General features: G+C 33.7%; 2 protein-coding genes across 3 annotated transcripts; both read left to right on the top strand.

Moving 5' to 3' along the window:
• Positions 1 to 894: 894 nt before the first annotated feature.
• Positions 895 to 2,811, top strand: LOC118052936 (7-deoxyloganetin glucosyltransferase-like). Its single transcript, XM_035064034.2, has 2 exons — positions 895 to 1,573; positions 1,790 to 2,811. The coding sequence occupies exons 1-2, from the start codon at positions 1,072 to 1,074 to the stop codon at positions 2,725 to 2,727; spliced, it is 1,440 nt and encodes a 479-aa protein (XP_034919925.1). The 5' UTR covers positions 895 to 1,071; the 3' UTR covers positions 2,728 to 2,811.
• Positions 2,812 to 11,098: 8,287 nt separating this feature from the next.
• On the top strand, positions 11,099 to 12,894 carry LOC118052937 (7-deoxyloganetin glucosyltransferase-like). 2 transcript variants are annotated; one of them, XM_035064037.2, is made up of 3 exons: positions 11,099 to 11,286; positions 11,416 to 11,694; positions 11,789 to 12,894. In XM_035064037.2, the coding sequence occupies exons 1-3, from the start codon at positions 11,181 to 11,183 to the stop codon at positions 12,697 to 12,699; spliced, it is 1,296 nt and encodes a 431-aa protein (XP_034919928.1). In that variant the 5' UTR covers positions 11,099 to 11,180; the 3' UTR covers positions 12,700 to 12,894. The 2 variants fall into 2 exon arrangements, with proteins under 2 accessions (XP_034919928.1, XP_034919927.1); XM_035064036.2 differs by having other exon boundaries at positions 11,101 to 11,694.
• The last annotated feature ends 1,622 nt before the right edge of the window (positions 12,895 to 14,516 follow it).

Raw genomic sequence — 14,516 nt, forward strand, 5'->3', positions numbered from 1 at the left:
CTGAAATTGACTGGAAAGTGTTTTCCGTTGACCGGAAAGTGTTTTCCGTTGACCAACTTTCCTAATGACAAACAAACACGGGAAAATTTGGAAAATGGTTTCCCGGAAACTACTTTCCAGGAAACAAACATGGCCTTAATAAAGTTGTTGTACTACTTGACTTTGGAAAAATGCTGTTTTATATTAAAAAAAAATAAGGTGACTGTTACAATGCCGTATGCCACTTTAAATATATTTTTATGTGGTAAAAAAAAAAAAAGACAACATCAGATCATGTAAATTCATATGAACCGTTCAAATTATCAAAAATAAATAAATTGGGTGATCTGCTTTTAATTTAATTTGAAAAATAAAAAACAAAAATGAGAGAGAAACTTTTCAGTGGCATATCCGATAAAAATCACCATCCACTGTAGAAAGTTAGCTGCCGTCAAATACTGACACCATCATAAACAATAAAAGATGACAAATAATAATAGTAGTAGTAACTTTCTTAATTATTAAGTCTATCTCTTAATTTATTTATTTATTTTTTTTATATATATATACCCAGGGGATAATGAACGGTCATAAAGCTATTAATATTTTTTAACCTCATTCATCGGCATGAAAAATCTTACCGAATCACTTATTTTAATACCGTCAATGCCTGGCTTAGATCATGATAGATGCTGAACAGTTTTTAATTATAGCCAGTTGAATTTTTTTAATGATTTTAATATTCTTGTATAAAAAAATAAATAAAAAAATTAAAAATTATTTTAATATATATATATTTTTTTAAAAAAATAACTATACGGTACCAAACAAGCATATACCCAGCTTAATATTTCAGCTACTAAAATGGGTTGTCACTTTCTCATAACCACCCAGCTGCCTTTTACTTTTCTTTTTCCAACCATTAAGCTCTTCTTAAATCAATTAATTATCATTATAGTCAACATTTCAGGAATATCAGGTGTTAATTAACGAGTGCGCGCGGTACGAGAGCACGAATTGCTACAGCAAGCAACAAGCAAGCACGTAGAGTCCATTGCCGAGAGAGAGAGAGAATAGAGAGAGCAGTGAAGGATGGGATCCAAGCAAGAAGCTAATTACTTGCCTCATATAGTTTTGATCCCATGTCCACTACAAAGCCATATAAAAACCATGCTTAAATTGGCAAAACTTCTGCACTACAAAGGTTTTCACATAACATTTGTTAACACAGAGTTTAATCACAAACGTTTCTTGAAATCAAGAGGCCCTAATGCCCTTGACGGCTTGCCCAACTTTTGTTTTGAAACAATCCCTGATGGCATCCCTTCTTCAGATATTGATGCCACGCAAGAAATAGATTCTATTACAGTTGCTGTTCAAAATAATATGTTAGCTCCGTTTAAGGAACTTCTTGCAAAGCTTGTGAATCCTCCGGTGACCTGCATAGTTTCTGATGCGTTCATGCCGTTCACCATCACAGCTGCTGAAGAAGCTGGACTCCCAGTTGTGATGTTCGTCACCATGTCCGCATGTGGATATATGGGATACAAACAACTTCATGGCCTCAAGGAGAAGGGCTTCGTTCCACTTAAAGGTACTTTTATTTTAGGAATTTTTATGAGATCTCTAGTGTTACAGTGTACAATTCCACAATCCTTTTCAGTTTGTTTATAAGAGTATTTCTTGTGTTCTAAGCCTAAGGTGATGAGGCTTTAATTTGTACACGGATGTTTGGCTCTGTACGTCCAACCTCCCATGGTGGATAGTTTTGAGTGCTAGAAGCTAACTTTGATGAACTGTGTTTTTACAGGTAAGAGTTATCTAACAAATGGTTATCTTGAAAACACCATTATAGAAGGGATTCCTGGTATGAAAGCCATCCAACTCAAAGATTTTCCATTTATTCGAACAACATGTGAAAACGACCTTTCATTGAACTTTGTAATTGAAGTTGCCGAGACTTCCGTTAAAGCTCAGGCAATTGCTTTTCATACTTTCGATGCATTGGAGCTAGATGTTTTGGATGGCCTTTCCACTATATTTCCTCGTGTTTATTCCATCGGTCCATTTCAGTTGCTTCTCAAACAAATTCAAGATGATGGTTTGAAGTCCATTGGTTACAATCTATGGAAGGAAGATAGTGAATGCCTCCAATGGTTAGATGCCAAAGAGCTCAAATCAGTGATCTACGTGAATTTCGGAAGCATAACAGTGATGGCAGCTGAACAACTGGTTGAGTTTGCCATGGGGTTAGCTAATAGCAAGATCTCATTCTTGTGGATTATAAGGCCAGATTTGGTTATCGGTGATTCGGCAATCTTGCCAGCTGAGTTTGCAGTGGAAACTCAAAAACGTGGTTTCATAGCTAGTTGGTGCCCCCAAGAGGAAGTACTAAACCATCCATCAATTGGAGGATTTCTAACTCATAGTGGTTGGAATTCAACTGTTGAAAGCTTGTGTGCTGGAGTGCCCATGATTTGCTGGCCTTTTTTCGCTGATCAAGCAATAAACTGTAGCTATGCTGGCAGTGAGTGGGGAGTTGGCATGGAGATTGATAACAAAGTCAAAAGGGAAGAAGTGGAGAAGCTTGTAATAGAGTTAATGGAAGGAGAGAAGGGTGAGAAAATGAGGGGAAAAGCCATGGAGTGGAAGAAGCTGGCTGAAGAGGCTGCTGCCCCTCATGGTTCATCATCCATTAATTTAGACAAGTTCATAAATGAAATGTTACAATCCAAAACTACTTCTTAGCTCATGATCTTTTTAAAAAACACTTTTGTAATTACATTTTATGATTGTTTGTTGGCGAAAAGAATAAAATCAAGGCTTGTGCTAGCTGTGTTGCTTGTGTAAGCTATATGTGTTTGCAGGATGATCCATTTGCATGTCTAGAGAGAGAGAGAGAGAGAGAGAGAGACTAGTTTGCAGTTCACATGTTGATGAAGTGGGTTTTATTCATTATGCTACGTGGGTATGTCACTTGATTTATAATTTCTGGGAGTTAAATTATGACATAGTAAATGATTGCTTTTAAGTTATAACTTATTTTTTAAAATGTTTTTTAAATTAATTTTTTGCTTGAAAAGGTATTAATGATTTTTTAGGTGTTTTTGAATAGTTTTGATGGGTTAAAGTAAAAAATATATCATTTTATAATTATAAGACATGTAACTTATATGAAAACACTTGGCAGCTTGATTTGAAATTAAATATGATAGAAGTTGATATGGTCAACATTTGATTTTTAATTTTTTTTAAATCGAGTTTTTTTTTTTTTTTCAAAACAATCCATGACTTGGGCTGAATTGTTTTTCTCCTCTAGTAAGATTCAAAAACAGTGAAAAGAATTAAGATATTCAAAAAAGAAAAAGTGAAAAGAATTATTGAGTTTCCGAATATATCAAAACATGATTTTTTATCCTTAGTCTTAAAACTTGAAAAACACTAGTTTTTTATTTCACTACATTACTAATTAAACCCCCAAAAAAAAACAATCAAAGCAAAAATCACGTGGAAAGAGAGAGAGATCATTATAAGAACTGCAACTTCCTTGCGGGATCTTCTTGCATCCTCAGACGCTCCCCGGTGACCTGCACTGTTTCTGCTGGTTCCATGGCATTCGCAGTTGGAACTGCTGAATAAATTGGAATCCCTCCGGCCATAACTTTTTCAATGTCTGTGCGTGCCATCATGACTTTTCCATTTCCAATCACAACTATTTGCTTTTATCATCGTGTAGTTCTTCTTTTTCCATCTATGAAAGTTAAAGCTTGATCGCATGCATGTTTCTTCAGAAGATCCAATCATGAACAGAAACCATATTATCTGTCTAGCATGGAAATTACTTCAGTTTCAATCCTACTCGTGTAAATGGTTATACCACTCGCTAGCTACTTGGTCATGTTTGTTTCTTGAAAAGTAGTTTTTAAAAATTAATTTTTCAAACTTTTTTGTTTTTGTTTGTCATTAGAAAAATTGGTCAATGAAAAACATTTTCCAATCAATTTTAGTCAAAGAAAAATTTAGCTTGGTTTTCAGGAAAATATTTTCCTTTTAGCTGTGTTTGTTTTCCGGAAAGTAGTTTTCGGGAAATCACTTTTCAAACTTTCTTGTGTTTGTTTGCCATTAGAAAAGTTGGTCAATGGAAAACACTTTCCAGTAAAAGAAAAATTTGGCTTGGTTTTCAGGAAAGTGTTTTCCTGAAAAAATTTGAGGGGAAAACACTTTCCGAAAGTTGTGAAAAAATTAGAAATGTCATTATTTGCTGATTATATCAAATTTTATCCTCAAACTTTTGATTGCTATATATATTTTGTTTTGAATATTTATTTTTCAATTTCATCTCTTAAAATTTTATTTTTATATTAACTTTGGTCCTTATTTTTATAATTGTTATTTTCTTTTTCCTTATCATTTTTTTATTAAAATTTTTTACCTATCAAATTTGGTCCTCATTCTTTTGATTGTTACTTATTTTATTAAAAATAATTTATGAAATGTTGATTATTATTATTTTAATTTCTTCATCTTTCATTTTTTTTAATTTTTTAGATTTGATCTCTATTATTTTGATCATTATTTATTTTATTTGAGATAATTTATGAAATTATTTTTTTTTCAATTTCATTCTCATTCAACTTTTTAATTTGTAAGATTTGTTTCTTATTATTTTAATAAACTTGAGAAAAATAAAATATTAATAAGTTATTTTCCAGTTTATTTCTCATGACATAACCAAACACTGGAAAATATTTTTCAACTTATTTTCCATTACACTACCAAACATCGAAAAATACTTTCTTAGAATTTACTTTTCCAGAAATTCACTTTCCTGAGAATTCACTTTAAAATAAAAAATTACTTTCCAGCAAATAAACTGGACCTTGGTTTCATTCTAGGAAACTTAAAAGCATAGCCGTTAAATCCAGGCCTGACTTGATATATTCAATCCAGAAAAATCAAGACTCCGAGCCTGGTATAGATTGGGCTATAATTGAACTAGACCAGATAAAATTTAATTATTTTAATCGAATTTTTGACCTAACACAAACAACTATGAATTAAAGAAATAAGAAAACAATGTTATTATAATAAAAATAATTTAGCTCGTCTAGTAGTGCCAAAGGCAATAATACACAATTTGCCCATAGTCCACAACATTGACCATCAATCAGTCCAATGAAGATGGTGGGTTATGAATTGAAGTCATATAAATTTTAGAATTTTTTAAATATTTATATAATTATTAATTTTAAAATTTATAGAATTAATTAAAATACATGTATGTTGATCTGAACAATCAAATTAATAATAAAATAAAACAGGATGCAATTATATAAATTTTAGAATTATTAAATATTTATATAATTATTAATTTTAAAATTTATGAGTTTAGTTAAGATAGTTAGTTCAGATAACCAAATTAATAATAATAATAAAAATAGAACGTAATGTTCGCTTCACAGAGAAAATTTGACTAATACACGATTGAGGCAGGACAGATATCGTTTTCCAAATGACGTTAAAACAACTACCGAAAAGAAAAGAAGAAAAAGGAATAATTGAGATATGGCCATGGCACTAGCTTAATGTCCGCTCTTTTATAATTTCTCTTGTCGGCTGCTTCTTTTGGCTGATATCATTGAAACCAATGTTTGATCTGCAGAAATATTTACAGAACAGTCAAAACATGCAGTGAGCAATTCATTCCTGAGTAATGCACAGTGCCAACAGCACCTCTGTACATATTTACTCAGATTAATCTGCAAGTCATCAGATCAGCTAATAAGGTCACTTGAGTTTGGCCGAGTTAATGTAAAAAACAGTTTAAAATGAAACCCACTCGGAGTTAAGTTTCGAGTCTCCGGTCATCAGTTTGACGAGTTCCATCATTTGCTTGAATCGAAGTTCAATAATTCTTGAGTTGTTATACCACGACCTGTTGATAGGTCGATCCAATCAAGAGCCGTAATCCAATATGCTAGACAAGATAAATCTTACCTTCTTTACGCACTGAGATTATGTACATCTTTCAGGCTTAGTCGAATTATATTACGGACTAAATCTCACGTATCAAAATAAATCCATTTGTATTTAATCAAATGTGAGCTGTTAATTCAGAAACTAGCCATCACGTCAACATCTGAGGTTCTATGCTTGCTTGGATAGAATACCATACATGATGCACAAGTCGCTGGAGCACACAGAAATCGACCACCCCACCCAGTCAATATCAGAGGTGCATAAAACAAAAAAGAAAGAGACAAGGCAACCATCGCAGCCTAATGTGCCAAAGAAAACATGGAGACAGCTCACTCTATCGTCCAAATATCTATGAAATAAGAAGCAAAGTCCCATAAGGTTTTCTGGGTGACACGATGGGAACCAAGCCAGCAGAAAAGCCTCATGCTGTTTTCATTCCAAGTCCATATCAAAGCCATATCAAAGCAAATCTTAAATTGGCAAAACTTCTGCATCATAGAGGTCTTTTCATAACCTTTGTCAACAACAAGAACAAGACCCATGGTAACCAAATCGAAAGCACATAATTTTGTTGTTATGTAACAATTTTAATTGCAAAGTACCTTTCAGTGGTATGAGGCCTTTCTCCATGAGCGCTCGGACCTGTTTAAATGCCATTACGCCACATGCGGACATGGTAAAAGAAACCACCGCAGGGACCCCAAGTTCTTCAGCAGCTTTGAGGGCGAATGGCATGAAACCATCAGAAACAATACAAGTCATTCTTAGCTCTGTGAATGCTAGAACAAATGGTTTGATCCTGACATGAAGAGCCCAGTTCTATTAGCTTAGGTGCTGCATTATAAGCCCTTTGCTCATAGGGCATTGGTTTTACATGGTTTTGGATGAAGTGGATAATGTCATTATAGAGGTTCTTCATGTGGGAGAGTTCTGATAAAAGCATGCAGTTTTTCCTTCTCAGTCGCTGATTATCTTCTGAGAGTGCAGTTAGGATGTCAGTAGTTGGTTTTGGAGATTGAAATGGAGGATCGATCCAGCTAAAACCATCTTCTGGTTGGAAAAATTGGGGTGGTTGCTCAGAGTAGTGCTGGTGATGGTGTTGAGATGTTTTTCTCCTGTGGATCTCAGATAACAAGTGCTTTGCTCCTTTTCTGAAGTACTCATTTGCAAACTCCCATCTGTCAGCTACTACCTTCTTGAATCCCTGCAAAGTATTAACTAACAAGAATAAGAGAATGACAAGAGAGAAAAACTGTCTAGTATGAACATCGAATCAGTTTCGTGGAACGTTTATTTATGCAGCTTAATTAGTAATTTGATACGGATTACCTTGTACTAATTAAAGTGCTAGTATACTTTATCTTGGGCTGAATGTTTATGGTTAATTAGCTGAGATTATTGACATGTTCTCCAATATTTTGTATCGGTAATATCTAGAGCATAAATGGTGCTTAAGATCTTAAAAAGAAGTGAGACATAGCAACGAACAAGACCCATCTGTAAGAGATTGATTTTGTTGAGGAGAAGTGTTAATGGGATTTTTCATTGGAAGCCATCCAACTCAAACGATTTTCCATTTATTCGAACAACATGTGAAAACGACCTTCATTGAACTTTGTAAGGAGGAAGAACAAGGATTAAACTCGCAAATCTCAATGATACAGTCTCACCACAAAGAGATTAGAATTTAGGATAGTTCACCGCTCAAAGGAATCCACCAAAAGAGATGCACTCACTTCGATTTTAGCTTCAACAAATTCTCTATCTATACATTGCTGCAACCAAACTATTTATACTTGGAACAATCCCTCCAAGCAAGGATAACAACAAAACAAGAAATCTACACCTAGACATGCTTTTTCTTCAAGCTAGGAAAACAACAACGAAGAAAATCAAGAACAGAGTCTTTAACACAGAATCTGTCACTATACATGTGCACCTCCCTCTAGTTAGCATATGTTGATGTTTTTATTAACTAAAAACCCTCCTGGCATAAGTGAGTTGGAGGTAAGATTGTCAATCCTGCATTGAATGTTTCTTGACATAGAGGGACAGCCTTGCAAGTAGCCAAGGTACGGTAGTAGGATTTTCGATTCTGCTGTTTTCTTTCATTAGCCTGCGCACTTGCCAGAGAAACGGGCATGACTCTTTGTTGGAAGCTCCAAATCATGCACCGTTTCATGCATTGAAAACTAGACATATACTATAAATGTATGGTTGGAAAAAAAAAAAAAAGTTAATTAAGTATGATTTGATTAAAATATATATATATATATATATATATTAGAAATTAAAAATTATAATATAATTAATATAAAGATTATATTTTTAGATTTGAAAAAATCAAGTTAAAACTTGATTGAGTTAATTTTTAAAATTATGTTGAATTAATATATGGATATTATTTAAGGGATAAATTGATATTTTGTCAATTTATGGGATTTTTTATGTTTTTCTATAAATAGTAAGCTATGTTTTTTTATTATTATTATTAATGTGGTATCCTAAATAACTTGCGCGCACCTCGACTAATCTCGCAGACCTTGAAATTAACAATCATGTAAGTCTCTAGTGGCCTTAAGGTTTATGGGACTTGAACTGATAATCTCTAGAAAATAAACCTAGAGCTTGACTAATTGAGCTACACCTTTCCAGGTTGTAAGCTATGATTTTTATTTGTATGAGCTATTGTTTATTTTACAAAAAAAACTTTATAATATAAAATTAAAGCTGGCATTTTAGATATAGCAATCCTTCTGTCTAGATTTAGAAAAAATTTCACATGTTGGCCATTCTTCACGGACCAAAAATTAACTGTAGATAAACTTGCAAAGAATGGGGAGTTGGCATGGAGACTGATAACAATGTCAAAAAGGATCGAGTAGAGAAGCTTGTCATGAAAACAATGGAGGCAGATATAGGTAAGAAAATTAGGGAGAAGGCAACGGAATGGAGGAAATTTGCAGAAAGAGGCAACTGTTCCAAATGTTTCAGCATCTATTAATTTGGACAAGTTGATTAATGAAGTGCTCTTGTCAAACAATTAGTTTCTTATTATGTAATGAAAGCATGGAGTAAACATGAATGGATTTTAAAATTGTGATAAGAAATAAGAAAAAAATAAACTGTACTCTCATCTCTTAAATTAAATTAAATATCACATCATATTTATCATATTATTTTTAGATAATCAAAATCAGACCAATATGACAGGTTAATTCTGGACTTATTAACCAAATCTAAATCTAGATAAAGTTTCATATTAAACTAGATAGAAAGTCTACTCGATTAAACTTAATTGCCTTTAAAAATCAAACCCTTAATTCAATCAAATATAAAACATAGTTCGAAATTTTTTTAAAAAAATTCTAGAACAGCGCCGTTTTAGACCGGCCTGAGCTGACCTATCCAAAACATGACATGTGCTTCCGTTTCTTGTTCTATTGCAATATCTTGCTGGAACCGACAACCGATTGTCACAGTGGTTAGGTCGTTTGTTATCCTCATTCAATGTATGGATTCAATTGTTTCCGTAGGTGGTGTTCGTGTTAAGTCTACGATTGTTCACGAGACCAAACAAAGCCCCTCAAGTATCTGCTCCGAAATAGAGACAGTAATGATGGAAGATTTTACAGATGTGTTGTGAAATCCAATCACAGTGCTCACTGGACATGGGTAGGGAGTAGCTTATGTGCACAGTTATTTAGGTTTATTTATTTATTGGAAAGTAGTTTAATTTAAAAAAATAATTTAAAAAACAATATTTAGGTTTAATTTATTTAGGTTTATTTAGGTTTATTGGAAAGTAGTTTAATACTTAGGTTTATTTATTTATTGGAAAGTAGTATAATTTTAAAAAACAATTTATAAAACATTTTCTAATAGTTAGTAATGTTATAGAAAATAAACCGTAAAGTTTATTAAAATAATAAAAAACAAATCTTAAAAATTAAAAAGTTAAATAATAATAAAATATAAAAAAATTATAAATTATCTCAAGTAAAATAAATAATAATAAAAATCAAATCTAATAGATAAAAAAATTAAAAAATAATAAATAAAAAAATATTATAATATTATAAATTATTTCAAATAAAATAAATAAGAATAAAAAAAAATGAGAAACAAATCTAATAGATAAAAAAATTTCAATTAAAAAATAATAAGAGAAAAGTAAATAACAATTATAAAAATAAGGATCAAAATTGATATAAAAATCAGATTAAATTAAGTTTTAAGGGGTAAAATTAAAAAATTCAAAACAAATTATAAAATAATAAAAAATTTTAGGAATCAAATTTAATATAATCAGTAAATAATATATAATATTTTTAAATTTTTCATAACTTCTGAAAAGTGTTTTTTTGTTCAAAATAAAATAAAAATACTTTTTTAAAACCAACTCAAATATTTTTTAATTAATAAATAAATACACAAAAGTTTAAAAAGTTATTTTTTAAAAATATCCCTTTCCATAGTTAGCGGAAGATAAATAATAGAAAAAAAATCCTTGCTGAAGCGGGGGGTCCACAACCACAAGCATGTTACGACAAGCTCTGTATGGAGGGTTGCATATATGAAATCTGAATTTATTATTTTATTATTAAAGTATATTATTTATTATTTATTATTAGTGATGTGCAGCCCCCAAAAGAGCTGAAAACTCCCGGCACAAATCCTCTCCCTGACTCCATCTCGAATGGCAACTAGGCTGTTTCACTTCTTCTTTTCTCTGTTTCTCCATAAGCTGGGTGTCTCTTGCAGCCTTAACTTCGACTCCCTCCAAAGATTTGGTTGGATTTCTTTCACTTTCATAATAAAAGACCACCAAGTGAAGAGATCAGTCAATATTTGATCCCTGCGTCCATTTTATCTCTGTCCTTTTACAGTTTTACTGATAACACCAAGTGAAGAGATCAGTGAATTATATTACGGACTAAATCTCACGTATCAAAATAAATCCATTTGTATTTAATCAAATGTGAGCTGTTAATTCAGAAACTAGCCATCACGTCAACATCTGAGGTTCTATGCTTGCTTGGATAGAATACCATACATGATGCACAAGTCGCTGGAGCACACAGAAATCGACCACCCCACCCAGTCAATATCAGAGGTGCATAAAACAAAAAAGAAAAAGAAAACGTGGATACAGCTCACTCTATCGTCCACCTATCTATGAAATAAGAAGCAAAGTTCCATAAGGTTTTCTGGGTGACACAATGGGAACCAAGCCAGCAGAAAGGCCTCATGCTGTTGTCATTCCATGTCCATTTCAAAGCCATATCAAAGCAAATCTTAAATTGGCAAAACTTCTGCATCATAGAGGTATTTTCATAACCTTTGTCAACACAGAATTCAATCATAAACGTTTCTTGAAATCAAGAGGTTCCGATGCCTTTGATGCTTCGCCTGACTTCTGTTTTGAAACCATTCCTGATGGTCTCCCTCCTTCAGAAACTGATGCCAGCCAAGACAGGATTTCTCTTGGAAAGGCTGTTCTAACAAATTTCTTGACTCCTTTTCTAGACCTTATTGCCAAACTTAACAGCAACTTGTCCTCGAGAACTCCTCCGGTGACTTGTATTGTTTCTGATGGTTTCATGCCATTCGCCATCAAAGCTGCTGAAGAACTTGGAGTCCCTGCGGTGGTTTCTTTTACCCTGTCCGCATGTGGCGTAATGGCATGTAAACAAGTCCGAGCGCTCATGGAGAAAGGCCTCATACCACTCAAAGGTAGTTGGCAATTAAAATTGTTATATAACAACAAAATTATGTGCTTTCGAGTTGGTTACCGCTCTTTGACTTCATTTTCTTGGGTTCTTCACAGATGAGAGCTATCTTGATACAACTATAGACTGGATTCCAGGTATGAAAGATATCCGTCTCAAGGATTTTCCATCAGCTCAAATAAAAGATCCAGATGACTTCGAAGTTTACTTCACAATAGAAAGTGTTGAAAGTACTATTAAAGCTCCTGCGATTGTTGTTCATACTTTCGATGCATTAGAGCCAGATGTTTTGGATGGCCTCTCTTCCATATTTCATCGTGTTTACGCAATTGGCCCTTACCAGTTACTTCTCAATCAAATTCAAGAAGACAGTTCGGAATCTGTCGGTTATAATCTATGGAAAGAAGAAAGTGAGTGTCTCCAATGGCTAGATACTAAGGAACCCAACTCAGTGGTCTACGTGAATTTTGGCAGTTTAATTGTCATAACAGCAGAACAGTTAGTTGACTTTGCAATGGGATTAGCTGATAGCAAGCACCCATTCTTGTGGATCATAAGGCCAGACTTGGTTGTTGGTGATGCTGCAACCTTGCCAGCTGAGTTTGCAGCAGAAACTCAAAATCGTAGTTTCATTGCTAGTTGGTGTCCACAAGAGGAAGTGCTCAACCATCCATCAGTTGGAGGGTTTCTAACTCATAGTGGTTGGAATTCGACCATGGAGAGTTTGTCTGCGGGAGTTCCCATGATTTGCTGGCCCTTCTTTGGAGATCAACAAATGAACTGTAGATATAGTTGCAATGAATGGGGGGTTGGCATGGAGATAGATAATAATGTGAGGAGGGAAGAAGTGCAGAAGCTTGTCAGAGAACTAATGGAAGGAGAGAAGGGTAAGAAAATGAGGGAGAAGGCCATGGACTGGAAAAGGCTGGCTGAGGAGGCCACTGAACCAACTGGTTCATCATCCATTAACTTGGAGAAGCTGGTCAGTGAATTGCTTTTGTCAAACTAATCGTTTCCGACGTCAGACAACACTGGTGAAATGGGGAAAAGGAGTAATTTAACTTGCTAGATTTTTATTTTTTTTGTCATAAAGATGAACCAAAACACTATCGGATATTCCTTTACCACATGACTACCGAATGGAAGCATGTTGATATCAATGTGTGATGGCTAGTATAAAATAATGAAAGTGAAATTTTATGTATATTCCATTGCAAACTCTATGCTTTATTTTTAAAATGCTTCATGCAAGCTATTTACCTTTACCTGAAGGTAACATTCAGGAGGGAACATCGGTGAGCATCTCTAGAGAATTGGAGTGGGGCGATCCCTCCCTTGCTTCTGTTATGAAGATAAACAAGTCAAATCACATTAACACAGCGCATTGGCAATTTATCAAAACCATCAATAGCTGCACCAAAGAAAGGGAAAACAATATTTCTTTCTGTCGACTTAAAACTGCCTATGAAGTGAACCTGTAAGCAATATTGTTCATATCAGGATACTTTGATTACACTTATCGTGTCGCTAGATCAAACACGACATTTCTCGGCAAGATGATCACATCCTTCATACACTTCTAGCCGTCGATGGCTTACTTGATCCTCCTTAAAGCAAGCAATCATCTTCTCAGTCAAAGCAATTTCTTGTGGTCTCTGTACCAGCCTTGGGAAGCCATCATTGCACCAGACCTGCACAAAGCTGATAGTCAAACTACTGAAAAGTATCCGAATAAAGATTTATAGCTATGCCCCCTAATCAAGTGAAAATATACCTCCACCCTTTCCCTGCTTCCACCTCGAATTGAAACTATGCTGTTTGACTTCCTCTTTTTTCTGTTTCTCCACAAGCCGGGTGCCTCTTGCAGCCTTTGCTTCGACCCGGTATTCTTTTCTTTTCTTTTTGCTTTTCATTCTAAGCCAAAAGGACATCGTAATATGGACAATGTGTAACTCACGTGTAGCTTCAATCCTTTCCATTCCAAGAAATAAAATTCTCAGCTTAGTTGAGCCAAACAAACAGAGAGAAATGGAAATAATTAAATTCAATCCTTTCCATTCCAAGAAATTAACAAGAAATCAGCATTAGAGTTTTTAAAAACCAAAAAAAAAAAAAAATATTTCTTTGAGGTAAAATACTTCAACTTGCATCAATTTGAGCCCCCAAAAAATCCCATGAAAATAGAGAGAGAGAGAGAGAGAGAGAGAGAGAGAGAGAGCAGTTCCTGTTGTTGAGGAGAAGTGTTAATGGGTTTGAAGGGAAATGTAGAGCTGAAGAAGAAAGCTGCAAGAGTGACTAAAACAGTAATCAAAGCAAAAGGAGATGGTGCTAATCTCTTTATTATTACAGTTGCCATGTCTGTTGCTGGTTAAAGACCACCTCAGAACAACAAGACTAGCAGCAGCAGCGACAACAACAGCAAGTGGAAGTTAAAACGGTCACTGTTTTGTCTTGTTTCGGTACTTTTCTTATGGGCTTAAAGGCCCTTGTTCTTTATTGATTACTGAATTTCATTTGGAGCCCATATGAAAATTAAATTAGCTTTAATGTTGCCAATGAAATAAAAATGAATTAATTTTGATATATGAAAACTAATATAAATACAATCTTACCCTTAAAATCAAGATAACATATAATTTTTGGGCAAATTTTTTTTTTAGAAAAAATAATTTCATTAATACTTAAATTATACTACTCGAGTTTAACCGAGCTAATTAAATAACTTAACATAGTTCAAGTTGTAGATTGATCAGGCCGGTCCAAGTTTAAAACAACAGTTATTACTGTTGCTAAAGGAAAAAAAGAATGCAAATTTTGGAAAACAAA

Source organism: Populus alba, chromosome 6 (assembly GCF_005239225.2).
Source record: "Populus alba chromosome 6, ASM523922v2, whole genome shotgun sequence".
NCBI classification, from domain to species: domain Eukaryota; kingdom Viridiplantae; phylum Streptophyta; class Magnoliopsida; order Malpighiales; family Salicaceae; genus Populus; species Populus alba.